The sequence below is a fragment of the Panicum virgatum genome, chromosome 4N (genome assembly GCF_016808335.1).
Source record: "Panicum virgatum strain AP13 chromosome 4N, P.virgatum_v5, whole genome shotgun sequence".
NCBI classification, from domain to species: Eukaryota; Viridiplantae; Streptophyta; class Magnoliopsida; order Poales; family Poaceae; genus Panicum; species Panicum virgatum.
The window spans coordinates 6,886,450-6,906,326 of NC_053148.1; the positions used below are offsets into that span (position 1 = coordinate 6,886,450).

Consider the following 19,877-nt stretch of genomic DNA (forward strand, 5'->3'; position numbering starts at 1 on the left):
TGTGTCTCTAAACCATGAAGACCTCTAAAGTGGAAATAATACATCTCACAAAGGTGCAGCACAACAGTATTACAGCTATCCAAGTCTAGATCATTATTGCAAACATCAGAAATCACACCTTGTGCATAAATAAATACACACTGATGCAAATTTGTTCTTATGCTCACAGTAACATCAACAGTTCAACACGGTGTGTTAGTTCCGTGGAAAAAATAGTATTCTACAGTTTTTTACCCCGGTTTTCATACGGGATAATTGGTACAAGCACCAGCAGAGCCAGTAAATAAAAGGCTACGGTAGCTGGCACAGTGGTACCAGTAGCTCTGAAGCTCTGATACATAAACTATAGCAAGTTGCAGAATAAGTGGGGTTCGAACAAGTGACTGGGTTGAGATGGAACTTTGATGATGGCCATCTCTTGAATCAGTTGTAGCAGTACAGATTACATGTCACTGTGTGCACTGGATTGCACGGGCATTGGACTCCCAGCCAAGAAAGATTTGATGAGTGTGAGAGCCTGTTTGGGTCGATGAAGAGGAACTTCATGGCCTGCACCCCTCACAGTCACAAAGGTGAGTCCCTTGTACCCTTGAGTCCAGCCGCCAACCTGTTCAAAAATACAATAAATCAGAAATTAGGAACGGATGGTGGATACTCCAAAGAAGACCATATTTTGGATCAACGAACTAAGAAATGACAATAAGGAATTTTACATTGCAAAGGCCCATAAAATGCAGAGTCCCAATTGAAAAGGACAGCATAATAAGTATCATGTGAACAAGATTTGGGAATTTCCTTTCTGACTTAGGTGGTCAAATAGGGCATATGTACAAAGTACAAACTAGGTTCAAGACCATGTGCTTACACTTGACGGGCTCAATGATAGGTTAGAATGCCCTGTGTTATAACTTATGTCTCAAACAAAGAAAATGGGCATCCTGTGAATTAAACACCCCCCAAATGTAGATTAAGAGACTTCTCCAAGGAGAATAGTCCAATGATTCGCTTCCCTATCATTAATTTCCACAAAATCTCAAAATTTGAGTAGCATGTAACAGACAAAATCTAGAACTGTCTATGATGGATTGTGCACAATTATACATTTCTATTGGTATATTTCTGTGTGTAAATATGCCCAAACAAACCACAAATTCGAATGTGTGTAAATGCAGGCCGGTACTACTAATATACTATTGAAGAACCATGGGTTGAGGTGAGGAAGGCCCTACCTCGCCACCATCGTCATACCAAGCATGCCATGGAGTTACTGTTGGAAGCTTGAGAGCATCAATGCTGTACCTAGTTGATGTCACTGGAATCACTGCATCTGTATCTCCACTGGACAAAGTTTGAAATAAAATAATTAAAACAAGAAAAAACAGGACCATCTTTAATCTGTGTAATACTTTCTTTTGAAATTTTCATATGAATAAATAAACTAGTTCATTGAAATAAGTGTTACATCGTGGTTACAGCATGCAACCAAATTAATTGGACCAAAAGTACTAAAGATAGAACTAAATTATACATATGTATTACACAACAAATTTTTACCCATTTTTCTAGATGATCAAAGAAACCAAACCCGTTCTTGGTCTTTTTAAGGAAAATCAAATCAATTATAAAACCTTGCTAAAGAACATATAAGAGCGTTGAATGGATAGCAAGTTAGCAATCCATCTTTTAAAAGTTCACAGAGTTAGGAATCACCTGAACACCCATATACGAAGGCCATACTGTATAAGTTCATGGTAGATATGCAGCACAGATCTTTCGCAGCCCCCCCAATGAGTATTAACAACTTCACTGTACAGAATATGTTCCAAAATATAAAGTAGTCCAATCCAAGTAATGCATATTCATCTTGAAAAGAATAAACATGTAACAGTAGAATTGCTAGTGCAATAACCCAGGACAAAAAAAAAGATTTTGTGGCAGTAATAATATCAATAACCAATTAACTGTACATCATGCAGTGAAAAATAAATCGATAATATTTTATTCTTGAAACATAAATGGTATAACTAAAAATAAAAAACAATAACCATGCCAGCAAGGATGAAAATTTAGATTATAAGCTGAATCCCTTGTTAATTCATCATCAAGAGTTCACGATCCAACATGTCAGGGTAATGACAGCATCAGATGTCTAAATTGTGATCATAGAGTTACCTGCATGTCTCCCATTTTGACTTTCCAATCATTGGATTAACATGAAGTGCCTTTTGGACCTCAGCTAGATTGAAGTAAATAGTTGAATGTTTTTCAGTGCATGGATCATACTGCTCTCCCATTTTCCCAACAGACTATTAAAACAAATCATGTTTATGAATCAGATATACAGAAGATATATGGAACTGTGAGTTCATGAACGACAAAAATTTAAATATCATATGCCCCCATTTGAACTATCGCACACATAATCAACTACATAGATCAGGGCTCATAAATTGAAACTAAAACTGTGGGTTGAGGTCCGAACTAGGTGCCAGACTGAAACCAATAGCTCCCACCACATTGCAATGGACTTCTTTTTTCCTTTTAAATATTCTATCTTGCTTTAAAAGCATCCTGCCTCATCTAACATTAATAGTGTTCCATTCAATCCATTTAAACAATATACATGTACGCTGAGAAAAAGACTAAGTGACGTTGAGTCTAAAACTGCACTATATTTTTCATTTTGTGGACAAATGTGAACGGTGCCTAGCTGGATTGGTTAGGCCTCAGTAGCACTCCTTAGGTCCTGGGTTCAACTCCTGGTGGGAGCGAATTTTAGGCTCCTGTCGCCTACCTATACGCTAAAGCACATGGAAATAGGTCCCCAGTGGCGGATGCAGAATCGAGCTCCGGGGGGGGGGGTGCCCATGGGTTACGGCACCCCTGTGTAAGGGTGGGCAGGGGTTCGGAGGTTTTCTCGGCCTGCGTGAGAGGTCTTCTTCTTACATTAATGCTCGGGGGCGGCTTGCCCCTTGCCGGTCGAGTTTTTCATTTTGTGGACAAAACAACAGTCATGCAACTTACACATAAACATGCAGATGAGTCAAAACGCAGTGATATATATTTGCTATTATAATAAGAAATATTGATGGTGACCATGGTAGTAGGTTTTACACTTTTATTACCACCTTAGAATGCATTGATTCATGTATACATATTGATATGGCATTAGGATCCTCAATAGAGAATTAGCATAAGCTATGATATTAATAATTGCTGCTTATGATATAAATTTCTAAAATCAAATATGTCTACCTATGTATGATGAATATGTCAACACGAGCACTTAGGACTCAGTAACTTCATTTGAGATTCATTGCGGCGTACATGCTCCTTGTAGTATAAGGTATAATCTGTGTTAGAAGCTCAATTCTAACTCTCATTGAGCTGAGAGGATGACAATGAACTTGGGGCAATTTTCTGGGTTTTCTTCATTCACAAACTCAAAGCCATGCCTTCCAACGGGAGGGGTGGCCACACATATATACAGCCAGCCAAGGAGCTACTAACTGCCTAGTCTAAGATGCTCCTGCTGTCCTAGAAAAGTAGATGCTAACTGCTGCAACTGCTGCTGTCCTAGCAAACTAAAAAGCAGTCCAAGATGCTGTCCTCTAGGGGCAGCACAAACCCATTGCATGCTGCAGCAAAAAGGAGATGCTGCAGCCCCCACAAAGACCAAGAGTACAAGACTTATTCCCTTCATTCTCCCCCTAAGCCTTGTGCGTCGTCTTGTGGGAAAGTTGGACCATCCCGGTCCTGGAGCAAAGCTCAAGGAACTTGATCCTCCCAAGGGGCTTGGTGAGCAGATCCGCAAGCTGATCCTTGGTGTTGATGTAGCTCGCATTGATGCTTCCTTCCTCCAAACAGCCTCGGATGAAGTGATACCTCACCCGGATGTGCTTGCTCCGTTCGTGGAAAACGGGGTTCTTCGCCAAGGCCAGAGCGGACTTGCTGTCCACCCTGAGCTCCACTGCTCCAGTGTCTCTGCCGAGTAGATCACCAAGCAGTCGAGCGAGCCAGAGCGCCTGAGTCGACGCGGTGGAGGCCGCTATGTACTCGGCCTCGCAGCTGGACAAGGCCACCACCTGTTGCTTGACCGACTGCCAGCTAACGAGGCACTCGCCGAGGAAGAAGAGGATCCCGCTCGTACTCTTGCTGGTGTCGATGTCGCCGGCGTGGTCGCTGTCGCTGTACCCGACGAAGTGTGCCGCCCCAGGGCACCTCGGGTAGTGGAGACCGTGGTCGAGAGTCCCCGCAACATAGCGGATGATCCTCTTCACGGCCTGCTGGTGCTCCGTCGTCAGTCGCTGCATGAACCGACTGACGTAGCCAACGGAGAACGCCAAGTCCGGCCGTGTGTGGGCGAGGTAGCGGAGGCTCCCCACAAGACGCCGGTATTGAGTAGCGTCCACCTCCTCCGCCGTGCTGTCACGGCTCAGCTTCAGCCTCTCCTCCATCGGAGTGAGGGCTGGGTTGCAGTCGGTGAGCCTAGCGAGCTCGACGACGCGCTTGGCGTAGGCGGTCTGTCGAAGTGTGATCCCGGAGTCGTCCTGGTGCACCTCGATCCCCAGGTAGAAGGAGAGAGGCCCCAAGTCGCTCATCTAGAAGGTGGCCTTCATCTCCTCCTTGAACACCGCCACCTCCGCATCCTTGGTGCCGGTGATCACCAAGTCGTCGACGTAGACACAAACCAGCAGGGCATTGCCTCCTTTGCCCCGCCGGTAGATGGCCGCCTCGTGCGGGCTTTGCTCGAAGCCCATCCCCTTGAGCGTGGAGTCCAGCTTGGCGTTCCACGCCCTCGGGGCCTGCCGCAAGCCATAGAGGGCCTTGCGCAGACGTAGCACCTTACCCTCCTTGCCGGGGATCGCAAACCCCGGCGGCTGGTGCACGTAGACCTCCTCCTTCAAGTCGCCGTTGAGAAACGCCGACTTGACGTCCATGTGATGGACACGCCAGCCCTCCTGGGCAGCTAGCGCAAGGAGGAGTCGCACGGACTCCATCCGTGCCACGGGAGCGAAGGCATCGTCGAAGTCGACTCCCTCCTGCTGCACGAAACCTCGTGCCACCAGGCGAGCCTTGTGCTTGACGACGGTGCCGGCCTCATCCCTCTTCAGCTTGAACACCCACTTAAGGGTGATCGCGCGGTGACCGCGAGGGAGATCAGCAAGCTCCCAAGTGCGGTTCTTCTCAACCGCGTCCATCTCCGACTGCATCGCGGCACGCCATGCCGCGTATCCCTCGGCCTCTGCGAAAGACCGAGGCTCGCCGTCGTCGCACGCGAGGTGCAACTGTGCCTCCAGGTCGTGAGGCACCAGTCCCGGCACCGGCTGATCACCGAGAAGGTCCTCCATCGTACGGTACCGCAACGGCTCGCCATCATGGTATGCGTCGACGCGCTCCTCGTCGTGAGAGAGTGGAGTAGCGAACTCCACCGGACTGTGCTCAGCACGAGCAGGTGTTGAAGTAGACGGGCCCGGAGGAGTGGCTATCGGTACTGGAGTGCGCGGCGTCACCGGCTGTGGTGGTGCAGCTGAGGAACTCGGCGCAGCCGGAGTCGTAGCTGAAGGGCGTGGTGCCACCGGTGTGGCGGGCGCCGGAGTCGGTGGACGCTCGGGGACCGGGGTAGGCACGCTCGGCGAAGAAGAGCTGCCTACTCCCCCAGCTCCCTCGAAGTGGACGTACTCGACGGTGAAGTCGTCGTACGTCGGAGCCGAGCCGTCGTCCACCGCCTTGTCCCACGCCCATCCTCGCCCTTCGTCGAACACAACGTCGCGCGCCGTGCGCACACGCTGTGTCTCCGGGTCGAGAATGCGGTAGGCCTTCGAACCCGCCGCGTAGCCGATGAACACTTCCGGAGTGCTCCTGTCGTCGAGCTTGCCGATGTGGCCAAGCTCCTTGGCGAACGCGAGGCAGCCGAAGACCCGCAGGTGGGAGACCGCCGGCTTGCGCCCATGCCAAGCCTCATACGGCGTCATGCCGTCGAGTGCCTTGGTGGGCGAGCGGTTGAGGATGTAGACGGCCGTCACCACCGCCTCTCCCCAGAAGACAGCCGGCATCCCCCTCTGCTTGAGGAGGGCCCGGGCCATCCCCACAACCGTCTGATTGCGCCGCTCGACGACGCCGTTCTGCTGCGGGCTGTACGGCGCGGAGTAGTGGCGCTGGATGCCCTCATCCGCGCAGTACGCCGCGAACTCGGCCGCCGTGAACTCGCCGCCGTTGTCGGTGCGCAGCACGCGCAACTTGCGGCCGCTATCCGCCTCCGCAGCAGCCTGAGCACGCCTGATGGCGTCCGCAGCCTCTCCCTTGCTGCCGAGGATCATCACCCACATGAAGCGGGAGAGGTCGTCGACGAGCAGCAGGAAGTAGCGCCGTCCTCCTGGTGTGACCGGTGTCACCGGGCCACACAAGTCCCCGTGTACGAGCTCGAGCCGCTCCTTGGCTCGGAAGCTCGCCTGCTGGGGGAAGGAGTGCCGCCTCTGCTTCGTCAGCACGCAGACGTCGCAGAGCTGCTCCACGTGGTCGAGGCACGGGAGGCCTCGCACCATCTCCTTGGCGCCGAGCCGCTTCAGGGCCTCAAAGTGGAGGTGCCCAAAGCGCTCGTGCCACTGCCATGCCTCGTCGTCCCTGCGAGCTGCAAGACAAAGAGGCTGGGCCACCCCGACATGGAGGATGTAGAGGCGGTTCTTCCCTCGAACCACCCTGGCGAGAAGCTGGCGACGATGGTCCCAGATGCGGAGGACCCCGCTGTCGATCACCACGCGGGAGCCGCTCTCATCGAGCTGCACAAGGCTGATGATGGAGTTCCGCAGCGCCGGGATGTAGTAGACTCCGGTGAGCATCCGGTGCTCTCCGGACTTGGCGGTGAAGATCACGGAGCCCACGCCCTTGATCTCCACGGCGGAGGAGTCCCCGAACCTGACGGAGCCACCTACGTCGACATCCAGGTCGGAGAAGAACTCCCGCCGCCCGGTCATGTGGTGCGTGGCGCCGGAGTCGAGGTACCAGCCATCGACCCTGTCGTCGTCGGAGCCGTTGCCGAGGAGAACTCGGGCACGCGGCTCGTCGAGGTGGAGTAGAGCAGTGACAGGCGGTGCCGCCGGCTGCGGCTCCATGTCCCCGTGGAGTAGGAACAGAGCCGGCTCGTCATCCGGCTGGGCCTCCGCGATGTGGGCTTGGCCCCCCACGCCTCCGCTGCGGGCAGTCCCTGGCCCAGTGGCCGGGCCTGCCACAATTGTGGCAGGCGTCGTCTCGTGCCGCCTTGGGCCTGTCAGCGGCGCTGCCCTGAGCATCTCCGCGGGCGCCACCCTCGCCGCGCCCTCGTGCCCCGGCTTGGGCACCTCCGCGCCCCTTTCGCGGCTTGCCGCGCTTGCGGCCACCAGTCGAGGAAGAGGGCTCCCCCCTCCTCCTGTCACCGCGCCGAGCCTCCCACTGCTCCTGAGTGAGGTGGAGCTTCCCACCGATGGAGATGCCTCCCGAGGGAGGCTGTGGCTCGTCGCTGTCGACGACCTTGAGGCGACCTATCGCCTCCTCGATCGTCATGGTGGAGAGGTCCAGCAGAGACTTGATCGAGCGAGCGGTCTGCCTGTACCTCTCGGGGACGCAGCGGAAGAGCTTCTCGACGGCTCTCTCCTCGTCGTAAGTGTCGTCGCCGAACTGCACCACCTTCTGCAGTAGAGTGTTGAGACGGAGGGCGAAGTCATCAACATCCTCACCTGGCCTGAAGGCCAGGTTCTCCCACTCCTTGCGAAGTGCCTGGAGAGTGGTCTTGCGGGCGCGGTCGCTGCCGATACGTGCCGCAGCGATGGAGTCCCAGGCCTCCTTGGCAGTTCGCTTCTTGGAAAGCGTGAACTGCATCTCGGGCGGGGCTGCTGCGATGAGAGCATCCAGCGCCCGTCGATCCTCATCGTAGTCGACGTCGCCGTACCGGACTGCCTCCCACATATGCCGCACCTGGAGCTTCACCTCCATGACTGCGGCCCACTTGACGTAGTTGGTCTTGGTGAGGGTGGGCCACCCACCACCGGGACCGACGTCCCTGACCACCGCCTGGAGGCCGTGGTAGCCGGGGGCGCCGCCGCGCGCACCCCAGCCAGGAGCGCCGCCACCGCCCTGCGCGCCGCCGCCAGGGGCGCGGCCGCCGCCAGGGGCGCCGCCTCCGCCGCCGGGCGCGCCGCCGCCGGGCGCGCGGGCCCCTGGACCGTCGCCGGGCGCGCCGCCATCTAGGCCGCCGCCGGGCGCGCGGGCCCCTGGACCGCCGCCGGGCGCGCCTCCGTCCAGGCCGCCGCCGCCGGGGTGGACTGCTGCCCACCGCGCGGTCCGCTCCCGCGCTCTCTCCCTCTCCAACTCCTCAAGGTCCTCGTCGGCGGTGGCGTCGCCGGCGATGGAGCCGCTGAGGCTGCCGCGCAAGGTCTCAACCTCGACCTCCGCCGCACGCGCTGCATCCTCCGCCGCCTCTGCTTCCACCTCCGCCCTAGCCGCCGCCAGCTCCGCTGCAGCCAGCCTGGCCGCCCTCGCCGCTGCTGCAGCGGCTTGTGCCGTCGCTCGCCTGCGCTCCTCTGCCGCGGCGAGCTCGGCATCTCGCTGACGCCGTGCGCTCGAGGCGACCGAGCGCTGAGACGGTGCGTCGGACATGGCGCGCCTCCAGGGGGCTGCTGCGTGGAGAAGACGCAGCCTCAGACGAGCTGCTGCTCGTCTGCTCGGGTGAGGAAGGTGGAGTAGAGGGTGCAGCAGGTGCTGCTGCGCTAGCCGCTGCTGCTGCGCTAGCTGCTGCTGTGCTAGCTGCTGCTTGAGAGGGAGAAGTGCAGGAGATGTCTAATCTACAGGAAAGTACGGCTCTGATACCAGATGTTAGAAGCTCAATTCTAACTCTCATTGAGCTGAGAGGATGACAATGAACTTGGGGCAATTTTCTGGGTTTTCTTCGTTCACAAACTCAAAGTCATGCCTTCCAACGGGAGGGGTGGCCACACATATATACAGCCAGCCAAGGAGCTGCTAACTGCCTAGTCTAAGATGCTCCTGCTGTCCTAGAAAAGTAGATGCTAACTGCTGCAACTGCAGCTGTCCTAGCAAACTAAAAAGCAGTCCAAGATGCTGTCCTCTAGGGGCAGCACAAACCCACTGCATGCTGCAGCAAAAAGGAGATGCTGCAGCCCCCACAAAGACCAAGAGTACAAGACTTATTCCCTTCAATCTGAAATTATGTAATATTGCTTGAGTTTCGATGTTGAAAACTTACATGTAGCCTTTTCATCACTTTGTTCTTTGAGGAGGCAAAAGATGCATGGCATGTAGGAGTGAAGATGCTATATGAATCAATATTTCCAGCTTCAGTGCTAGCAATATCAAGAATCTTATCGCATTGTGGAGATGTATGCACAAAGGACTCGTAGTCACAGAAAATGTTCAGCAGCTTGTATGTTTGATCGGAGATCAAGCCAGTAGTCCACATGAATTGAAATATTCCATAGTGGTCATGGAAATCATCAGTGAGAGCATTTCCTACCTGCACGAAATGCCTTAGATAATGAAACAAGACTAAAATTCTGGCCCCTAGCTTAAAGCATCATGGTGTAGTTCAAAATACATCTCTACACAGATAATATACTTGTGGCATGGCCACATGATTATTTACACTTGCATACTTCATTGCCCCACTGATGAAACTATACAGTCATAAATGGTGAAAAGAAATTGAAAGAAAGCTATCAGATTATCTCCTTCGACATGCCAAGAAAGCAAAGCCAAATAGGAAACATAGTAATTAGCATAAGTGCATAACATCATCTAAATGGGTAACAGCTAAAGGTCAGTCCACCATGCATAAGGCCAGCATACAATTTTACTTGACCAAAGCAGATATGTACTGATTTGCAAATCAAAATTTCAAGATTGTTTAGGAAAAAAAGACGCAGAACGTAAGGGACAACAAAAACTGCAGAGGAAAATTACAAATATGACTAGAAACATCTAATTTGGACAATGAAAAGGGGTATTGTTGGTGTTCGGCACCCTTTTTCTTCTTCTTCTTCGCATGCTGCGCATGCATTTGATCTTATTCACTGTGACCTGTGGACCTCTCCTGTATTTGGCCTTTCTGGTTATAAGTACTATCTTGTGGTGGTCGATGACTTCTCGCACTACTCTTGGACGTTTCCTTTGCGCGCCAAGACTGAGACCTTCCCCACCCTCCTCCACTTCTTTGCCTGGGTGTCCACTCAGTTCGGCCTCACTATTAAGGCCGTCCAGTGTGACAACGGGCGGGAGTTCGACAACTCCACCTCCCGTTCTTTCTTCCTCTCTCGGGGTGTTCAGTTGCGTATGTCTTGTCCGTATACCTCTCCTCAGAACGGCAAGACTGAGCGGATGATTCGCACAACGAACGACGTCGTGCGCACCCTTCTGATCCAGGCCTCTCTGCCCCCGCGCTTCTGGGCTGAAAGCCTCCACACCGCCACCTACTTGCTCAACCGTCTTCCGTCCACTGCTTCTCCTGCTCCCACTCCACACCACGCTCTTTTCGGTACCCCTCCTCGCTACGACCACCTTCGGGTCTTCGGGTGTGCGTGTTACCCTAACACCACCGCCACTGCTCCTCACAAGCTGGCGCCCCGCTCGACTCGTTGTGTGTTCCTTGGTTACTCCCCTGACCACAAGGGGTACCGATGCTTTGACCTCACCTCTCGCCGCGTCCTGATCTCCCGACACGTCGTTTTTGACGAGTCGGATTTCCCCTACTCCACCTCCTCCACACCTTCTCCTGACCCCGAGCTGGAGTCCCTATTTCCGACTGACCCGGTGGTTCAGCCACCTTTACCTGTCTTTCCTTTCCCTGCAGGTTTTCCCGGCACACCGGTACCGCTACCGGTGATCCCTGCTGCGCCACGGGCGGCCCCGGTGCCCGCGGTCGCGCCACACGCGGCCCCCGGAACCTGGGGTCGTGCCGCGCGCGGACCTGGTATCTCCTGCTGCGTTACGCGCGGCCCCGGTGCCTCCCGCTGCACCTGCGCAGTACGCTCAGCCGGTGCAGGTGTACCAGCGTCGTCCGGCGCCGACTCTGGCGCCGCCGCGGTACACTCAGCCAGTGCAGGTGTACCGGCGTCGTTCGGCGCCGGCTCAGGCTCCGGAGGCTCCTTCGACGCCTACACCGGAGTCGTCGTCGCCGCCATCTACACCGGAGCTGCCGCCGCCTCCGCCGACTCGCTCTCGAGTCGAGCCGGAGGTGTACCACCCGCCCGTCGTCCATCGGGATCCTCGGCATATCCATCCCATGATGACTCGGCGGATGGCGTCTCAGGCCGCGACTCTCTCCGCCATCGAGGGCGAGCCGCAGGTCTCTCCGGTACCCTCCTCTCTCCGTGACGCCCTGGCGGATCCTCACTGGCGTCGCGCAATGGAAGAGGAGTACGCGGCTCTCCTTGCCAACCAGATGTGGGACCTCGTGCCGCGTCCGTCTGGTTGCAATGTGGTCACCGGCAAGTGGATCTGGACGCATAAGCGTCGGGCTGATGGCACACTGGAGCGCTATAAGGCTCGCTGAGTTCTCCGGGGTTTCACTCAGTGGTTTGGTGTGGACTATGATGAGACCTTCAGCCCAGTGGTCAAGCCTGCTACTGTGTGCACGGTCCTCTCGCTTGCGCTCTCGCGCTCCTGGTCTGTGCACCAGCTGGACGTGAAGAATGTCTTTCTTCACGGCACTCTGTCAGAGACAGTGTACTACTCTCAGCCGGCGGGATTTGTGGACTCGAGTCGTCCGGATATGGTCTGCCGGCTCAACAAGTCCCTCTATGGTCTGAAGCAGGCTCCTCGGACTTGGTACTCTCGGTTCGTCACGTTCTTGTTGACTTTAGGGTTCACCAAGGCCAAGTCTGACACGTCTCTCTTCATCTACCGCCGTGGGGATAAGACTGCATATCTGCTGCTCTATGTCGATGACATTATACTCACAGCCTCCAGTCAGCAGTTGCTTCAGAGTGTCATCTCCTCTCTGCAGCAGGAGTTCGCTATGAAGGATCTGGGTCAGCTCCACCACTTCTTGGGCATCACTGTTGAGCCTCGCTCGTCTCGTCTGGTCTTCTCCATCACCAGCGGCAGTACGCACTCGATATTCTGGAGCTGGCTGGGATGACTGATTGCAAGCCCTGCTCCACTCCTGTCGACACTCAGGCGAAGCTGTCTGCTGATCTGGGTGATCTGGGGGCTGATCCTACTGCCTACCGGAGTCTGGCTGGCGCTTTGCAGTACCTCACCTTCACCAGGCCGGACCTCACCTACGTTGTTCAGCAGGTCTGTCTCCATATGCATGATCCCCGGGAGTCACACCTCGCTGCGCTGAAGCGTCTCCTTCGCTACGTCCGTGGCACTGTGGACCTCGGCCTGGTGCTTCACCGCTCGTCTTCTGCTGAGCTGGTGGTCTACACCGACGCTGACTGGGTTGGCTGCCCGGATACTCGTCGCTCCACTTCCGGCTACGCCGTCTTCCTGGGCGGCAACCTGGTCTCCTGGTCGTCCAAGCGGCAGCCGGTTGTCTCCCGCTCCAGTGCTGAGGCGGAGTACCGGGCTGTCGCTAACGGCGTGGCGAAGGCGTCTTGGCTACGACAGCTCTTGGCGGAGCTCCACAGCCCGCTCGCCAAGAGCACGCTCGTCTACTGCGACAACGTCAGCGCCGTGTATCTCTCCACCAACCTGTCCAGTATCAGCGGACGAAGCATGTGGAGATCGACCTACACTTCGTGCGCGACAGAGTCGCCATCGGCGATGTTCGGGTACTCCATGTCCCGACTACCTCCCAGTTTGCTGACATCTTCACCAAGGGACTGTCCTCCTCGACCTTCTCGGAGTTTCGCTCCAGCCTCAACGTAGCCGGTGGCTAGTTGTGGCTGCGGGGGGTATTTGCCCTTTGTACTCTATTTGTACTCTTTTCTTGTCCATTCTTGAACACCGCTGCGCCGGTAATTCAGACTGCGGGGGGGGTGTTGCTTTTTTGTTGTCCAGTTTTGAACACCGCTGCGCCGGTAGTTCAGACTACGGGGGGTGTTGGTGTATATATGAGCCCATGTATAGAGGCACATTTAGAGGCCCATGTATATGATCTATATATCCCACCCTTCTAGGGTTTGGAGGAATACATCTCATTATTCTCTCCTACATGTATTTCTGAATTATCAAAATACATGATGGCACTGGAGAAGTAAAGACTGAATTACCAAACCATAAAAACATACCATGTATCCCTTTAGATTAATCGATTTGTCACCAGTGGCCTCATGGTACCTTTTTATGGCTTGAGCCAGTTGAGGAACGTAGTGACCTAACCGAATTGGAGTTCCATCAAAGTTTTGTGATATTTTTTTCATAATGTAGTTGCTAATACAAATGAAACAGAAGTTCATAGTAGAAAAGCTACTGACCAGCATAACTCTCTCCTGTTAAATAAAATTCACGTCCCTTGTACTGAGGAAAGCGTTCAAGCCACTTCAGTAAGAACGCCAATGAATCCTTGGCTGTAAAACATTGAGAGAACTAGTAAGCAAACCTAATGAAATTACATTCAGGACCAGGAATCTCATGCAAACTAAATAATATATACTGCCGGGATTACAGTACCAGTCCTTGCATCCCCATTTCTTAAAATATCATCAGAGGTGTTTGAATATGAGTAACCAACACCAACAGGTGAATCAACAAACAATAAATTTGCAACTGCAAAATAAAAGAGATTATTAACAAATCTGTCATTGAGGGGTAAAGCTCCAGAGTGTATAAGAACTGATAAGCTGATGTTTTCTTCTACTGATAAAATGACACATAGCTATCCTGCTGTTCAAGGGGAAAAAATTGAAGGACTGATAAATTCAGCTGTAGAAAAATAGCAACTTGCAGTTTTGCTAACACAAGTTTATAAGAACGAAACTAAAGTTTTATTCGATCTGATTATGAGCAATTGGAAAAGGTTTGTGAATTCAATGGCAAAGTTGCACTTTGCATCTGACGGAACTGGATCAATTCCTCAACTAAAGGAAATGATTATCAATTTACAGAATGTTGCCTTACCGTTTAAGGATGAACAAATTATCAATTTACAAGTGAAACATGGACGAGTTCAGCACTGGATTTTCCATTCTTTTACTTATTCTTTTAAAAGAAACATGAGCTCAGCATTTAAAAATGCAAATCTCACCAAAGTTACTGAGCCAAATTCAAATTGCAGAAAAAAATTAATTGGCATGCATACATGAAATCCTCTTCTTCTTTAATGCAAGGGGAAAGAAAAAAGGATTTTCAAATATACCCATTCACAGTTGTGAACCTTCCCATAGTGTACATACCAGCCCACCAGTTTGCCTATCACAAATGTTTTGCCTACCGCAAAAACAAAGAATGATATGCTATTATTGAAGTTGAATTCTGCAAAATATAGTGAATTGCTGCCTCAAGTGAATTTTATTTTTTATTAGACAAAAATTGCCACTTTCTGATAGTATCTGCAATCAAACGATCCGTGGAGACTAGAAAACAAAAGGCTCAAGAGAAGATACATGAAAGCAAATCTAGAAACTGAAAACAGAAAATAGTGATACTGTTTGTGAACAAAGTTTGTTTAATCGACTGGTACCTTTGTTCCAAGAATAAGGGTTCATATGTACCCCTTTTCCATCTGCATTAACATGGAAAGGTCCCACTTCTTCTCCAAGTCCATAGGCAATGGACGAGCATCCAGGCCCTGGAAGATTACACACAGTAATTTAACTGAATTCGTGACAATAGATACACTTGAGTAAAGAGGAACATAGTTTGGATGAGTTTATCAACAGCGCATTGGCAACATTTTTTACAGACTCACTGCCAGCCATCTGTATCAAGACAGAGACAGAACTATCATAAATACTGCTACTTATAGCTAAAAGGGTGGGTGGAGAAAGGTACACGGGTGCTATTTATAGTTAAAAGAGCTCTTGATCGGTAAGTTCACAAGATTATCTTCTAGATTACACCCTTTCAGGAACCAGGATGTTCTAGCTCCCAAGCCAACATTTCCCAGATGCGGCATCATGGTTGGAACGATGCACCATAAAAATATCTGTCCTCGTGCAGTTGCCATGGCGCAAGCAAGGCATCACTCTCAAGTCACCGTTCCCAGTTTCCCACATCAGCTGAGGACGCCAGATCGCCCGCAGCGCGCGGTCCGCGGGCGGGTAGGTTAGGTGCCGTACCTCCGTTGAGCCAGAGCACGAGGGGCTTGGACCCCGGGTCCTTCTCGGCCTCGAAGAACCAGTAGAAGAGCGCGGCCCCGCGCGGCTCGCTGACGGCGACGTACCCCGCGTAGTGCGCGAAGCTGGTGTTGAAGCCCTGCCCCGGCACCCGCGGCACCCGGTCCCGCTCCTGCTCCTCCCGCCACTTCCCCTCCCCTGCCCCGGCGGCGGCAGAGCCCGCGATCGCGACGGCGGCCAGGAGGAGGAGCCCGACGGTCCCGGCGGATCGGGAGGCCATCGCGGCGGGGCCTAGCGGGGCGGCGGCGGCGGGCGGCACGAGAGACGGAGAGGGGAATATATGGCGGAGCAAGTGGACTGACTGGCGCGACGAGTCGGCTGGTGAGCAGGTGAGGTGCGGCTACGTTGGCAACGTTGCTGCTGCCGCTGCCGTTGCCGTTGCGTATACATGTCGTTTGCCGTTGCGTGGAGCGCGGCCAATCCAAGGGATCCGTTTTCTTTACACGCGTTGCCGCCGCCTCCTCTGGCGCATCAGCACATGGTTTCAGATCGTACGCAGACACTAGTCAGGACCCAATTTCGGTGGTTCGATCGTGAGATATAAGCCCTGTTTGGTTTTGTAGCGTGGTAGTGAATAGTGATACTTTGACTGTTTATTACGGTGTCAAATAAAGTCAGTTTATAAAACCAACTCCAGAACCCCTGCGCTAGTGACCCTGAAGAATATAATGAGGTCTTTGACCACGCGATTAGAGGATGGTTACTGTAGTATCACTGTAGCAAATCATCGATTAATTACCGCCATTAAATTCGTCGCGAAAAGTTACACTCATCCCTAAAAAGTTTTTGCAAATAGACTTCATTCAGTCCTTCATACGGGAAAGATTCTCTTCTAGCGCTAGGATTCTAGCGCGCATCCAAACAAGGCCATACACACGTGACCAAGGTTTAACTTACCGACCGGTCCGGCCAAACCGGCGGAGTCCGGTTCCGGTATACCGGTCCGGTTTGGCCGGAAACCTGTCGGAACCGGTCAAATTCAAATTTGAATTCAAAAGCCGCAGTGCAATCGGTTCGGACCGGCTTACCGGTCGGTTGGACCGGTTTACCGGCCGGTTGGACCGGTTTACCGGTCGGTTTGACTGGTAACCGTCCAAATTCATTTTTTTCTTTTTTTGTTTAAATTTAAATGCCCGCAAAGTATATTAAATAAATATTTGTATAACATATTTTAGCCTAAATGAACCCTCCAACTCTCTTTTGTACTACTTTTACATTGTATTTGTATACTTTTATATGCACGTTTTTTTGTTTAACTTCAAATCCCCGCAAACTATACTAAATGAACGAATTTTTGAGAAAATTTGACACCATTAGATTCGTCGCACCTTGAAATATTTTTAGGAATTTTTTGAAAATTTTTCAGTTTTTTGAATTCAAATTCAAATTTTGAATTTGTGCCGGTTTAGTACTGGCCCAAACCGGAACCGGGCCGGACCGGTAACCGGTCAAACCGGATCGGTTCCCACCGGTTTGGTGAACCCTGCACGTGACACGTGAATGGGCGACAGTGGTGTATCATATCGTACTCCCGTGATTGGGGTCTATTCTTCGAAGCTGTGATGACAACTTATCTAATTGGAGCTGCATCCTCTTCTTGATTTTCCTCCGCTTCACCCCTCTGCTTCTCTGCCATATTTCATTACTACATATTACAAATAATAAAATACAATTGTGGATCATGACACCGAATGCCTTCCACGAGCAATTCTCGCCGATTCTCGTCTGAACGTAGGAGGTGCTCCATCTCTGGGATTTCCGGAAGGACCGACGTTAGCAGCATCGTGAAGTGCATTCTGAGGACACTTCTTGTAGTTGTGACTCAATGATCCACATTGGCTGCAACGCTTTTGTGCCTTGCTTGCTTCCGACTCGTCCATACCATTCCGAATACGACGTGTCTGACGGCGGCCTTTGCCTTTCTTAGTGGCTGGATCAGGAATAAACATCTTATTCTCATTATCCTGAGTGAAAGGCCCCACAATTCCAATCCCGTATACCTCATGTCCCCATATGGATACAGCTGCTTCCTTGCTGAAGTACGGTGAAACAAATAGTCCTGGCTGTAACGCAGACTCTGCACATGCCGCAATGAGATGGGAGCATGACATATGCAATAACTTAGGCTTCATGCAGGAGCAGAATGCTTTGCCATCAACTGTAATCAAACTCTCTTGTACCACTCTATCTCTACGGATACCACGACCACTTCTATCCTTACATAGAACCTCAAATCTATGCTCCATTGTACCTGTGGATATGACGCGGTGCAGTTTGGCCTTTTCAATCTTCTCTTGCATATATTGTGTCACTCTTTTGCAAAACTAAATTTGGGGGTTGCTGATGTTTATGCTTGCAGCCGTGTAACGCTCTCTGAAATACTTCATGCACCCATACATGATGAACTCAATAATTCCCACAAGTGGAAAGGTATGACAAGAACGCATAACCATATTGAAACACTCTACATGGTTCGTTGTCTGAATACCATACCGTATTCCGTTGGTATCATAAAGGAATGACCATTTCTCCTTAGGTGCACCTCGAATCCAGTGTGAAAATGGCTTCTCAATTGAATCCCTAGCCTCTGCAGCCTGACTCGTGCCTGCTCCTGATGCCCTTACCTTCACTAGCCCTGCAGTCAACTGATCAAGCATCTGCCATAATGCATTGAATTTTCTCTGTTGATTTTGGGTGCACAATCTCTTAAACAGGTTCTTAAGATCCTTGTTCTTGAAGTGTTCATAGAAGTTTGCACCCATATGTCTAATGCACCACCTGTTTGGGACATCAGGCCATAATGGAGGCGTTGTCGCAGTTCCACGTTGCAATTTCAGTATTGATTGCAGGATACCTGCATGCCTATCACTAATAAGGCACACATCTGGACGTGCAGCAACAACATGATTCTTCACTCGTTCAAGGAACCAATACCAACTGTCTATGTTCTCATTCTCAACAAATGCAAATGCGAGCGGAACAATTTGGTTGTTGCAATCTACACCGATTGCGGTGAGTATCTGACCTTTATACCTTCCAGTCAAAAATGTGCCATCAATACAGATCACCGGAAGACAAAACTGAAATACTCTAACAGAAGCACATATGCAAAAGAAGGCTCGTTGCATAATTCTTTGTCCCCTAGTCACGGCTGGTAAAAGGTATGTGTCATAAAAGCTTCCAGGATTTCTAGCAGCAACCTGGGATAACATACGAGGTAGGTTATCATATGATGCCTCGTATGTGCCGAACCGCATCTCGAACACCCTTTGTTTAGCCCGCCATGCCTTCAAATAACTGATGGTGTACTGGTAAGTCTGCTCAATGTGTCGAATAATCATTTTTGGCTCATAATTTAGGTTGTCCATAATAAACCCATACATTTGCTTTGCAACAAAGTCGCATGATATATTGCGATGCGAGGGAATAACTTCTGACAGCAAACAAGTGTGCTCTGTGACAATGGAACATTTCCAGTTTGACTTCCATTTTCCCTTGAATGCATGTACTCGCCATGGACATCCAGCATTCACACACTTCACCTCATATTCTTTACTGCCAGACTTCACGACTCTGAATTCTCGTTTCAATGAGATTGCCCATAGTCTCACAGCATCTTTTACGGCTTCAATGTTTGGATATGTTGCACCTTGCACTACCTCATTCCCTCTGTACTCCCACTCCTGATTTCGTACATCTTCTGCGATATGACTGCCAAAACCATGCTCTTTCCACTCTTTTGGCAATGAGTACTGCTCGTCATCAGATGAGTCCTCATATTCTTCCATCTCTATTGCGGTTTGGTCTTCTGCCTCCATCTCGTCCACAATGCTATGTATCCTCTCTCCCTCATCAGCAAGGCCCTGTGGTCCCATGTTTTGGTTCTCTGTCTCTTCTGACTCATCTTGCTCAACATAATTGGTCTCTCTTCGAATACTCGGAGTTCCTTGATCTGCACAATGTTGGATTTCATTTTGTGTCTTCTCCCGAATTTGAACAAGAATGGCCAGAGGCCACCCACGCTCTAGAGCTGCTTGCATGTACTTCTGCCAGTCATCAGTGCTGTGTATCATCATTAATTCCCATAATTCACTTTCTACCTCCCAATTAACAAGAGACTGGACAGTGATCACATGTGTCAACGGATCAACATGGAACCCACGCTGCAGCCACTTACATATGGAACCAAAACTCCTTTCCAGAGGTTTATCTATGCCGCTAGATGTGCGCTTAAAGGCAGAAAGATCTACTCCATTGGCCCATACATAACATTGTATTCACCATAAAATACTTGAAACTGCATTTTGCTCGACATATCTGTATATCACATAATATCTATCGAGTTATACTCTTTACTTCACTATCTTGTTCAATAATCCGTAAAAACTAAGTATGGAATTCAACTACAACGTATAAGTATTCATAACTACGTGATGACTCTCGAATTCTATACTGCATATGCCAAATTCTATTCTAAATCATAATTAATTTATAAACATGTCTCTAATAGCACTGCAATTGTAATAATAAATGCGTAGAACTAATTTTCTAAACTAATTTACTACTACGTAACTACAAACTAAAGTATCATTGAACTCCTACTTAAAT

General features: G+C 50.9%; 1 protein-coding gene across 2 annotated transcripts; it reads right to left on the bottom strand.

Annotated features, from left to right (window-relative positions):
• Nucleotides 1-69: 69 nt before the first annotated feature.
• On the bottom strand, nt 70-15,669 carry LOC120669847 (serine carboxypeptidase II-2). 2 transcript variants are annotated; one of them, XM_039949709.1, is made up of 10 exons: nt 15,213-15,669; nt 14,615-14,722; nt 13,606-13,701; nt 13,410-13,502; nt 13,224-13,309; nt 9,239-9,505; nt 2,173-2,306; nt 1,711-1,806; nt 1,230-1,338; nt 70-607 (listed from the first exon to the last, which is right to left on the bottom strand). In XM_039949709.1, exons 1-10 carry the CDS (start codon nt 15,487-15,489, stop codon nt 443-445), a joined length of 1,431 nt encoding a protein of 476 aa, XP_039805643.1. In that variant the 5' UTR covers nt 15,490-15,669; the 3' UTR covers nt 70-442. The 2 variants fall into 2 exon arrangements, with proteins under 2 accessions (XP_039805643.1, XP_039805644.1); XM_039949710.1 differs by lacking the exon at nt 9,239-9,505 and having other exon boundaries at nt 15,213-15,595.
• Nucleotides 15,670-19,877: the final 4,208 nt, after the last annotated feature.

What these genes read in the sequence shown, in the direction of transcription:
- LOC120669847 (XM_039949709.1), bottom strand. Translation starts at nt 15,489, where the DNA reads ATGGCCTCCCGATCCGCCGGGACCGTCGGGCTCCTCCTCCTGGCCGCC. An exon ending in CCCTTATTCTTGGAACAAAG is followed by an intron (nt 13,702 to 14,614) that starts GTACCAGTCGAT and finishes TTTATTTTGCAG; the next exon opens with TTGCAAATTTATTGTTTGTT. An exon ending in AAATGGGGATGCAAGGACTG is followed by an intron (nt 13,503 to 13,605) that starts GTACTGTAATCC and finishes AATGTTTTACAG; the next exon opens with CCAAGGATTCATTGGCGTTC.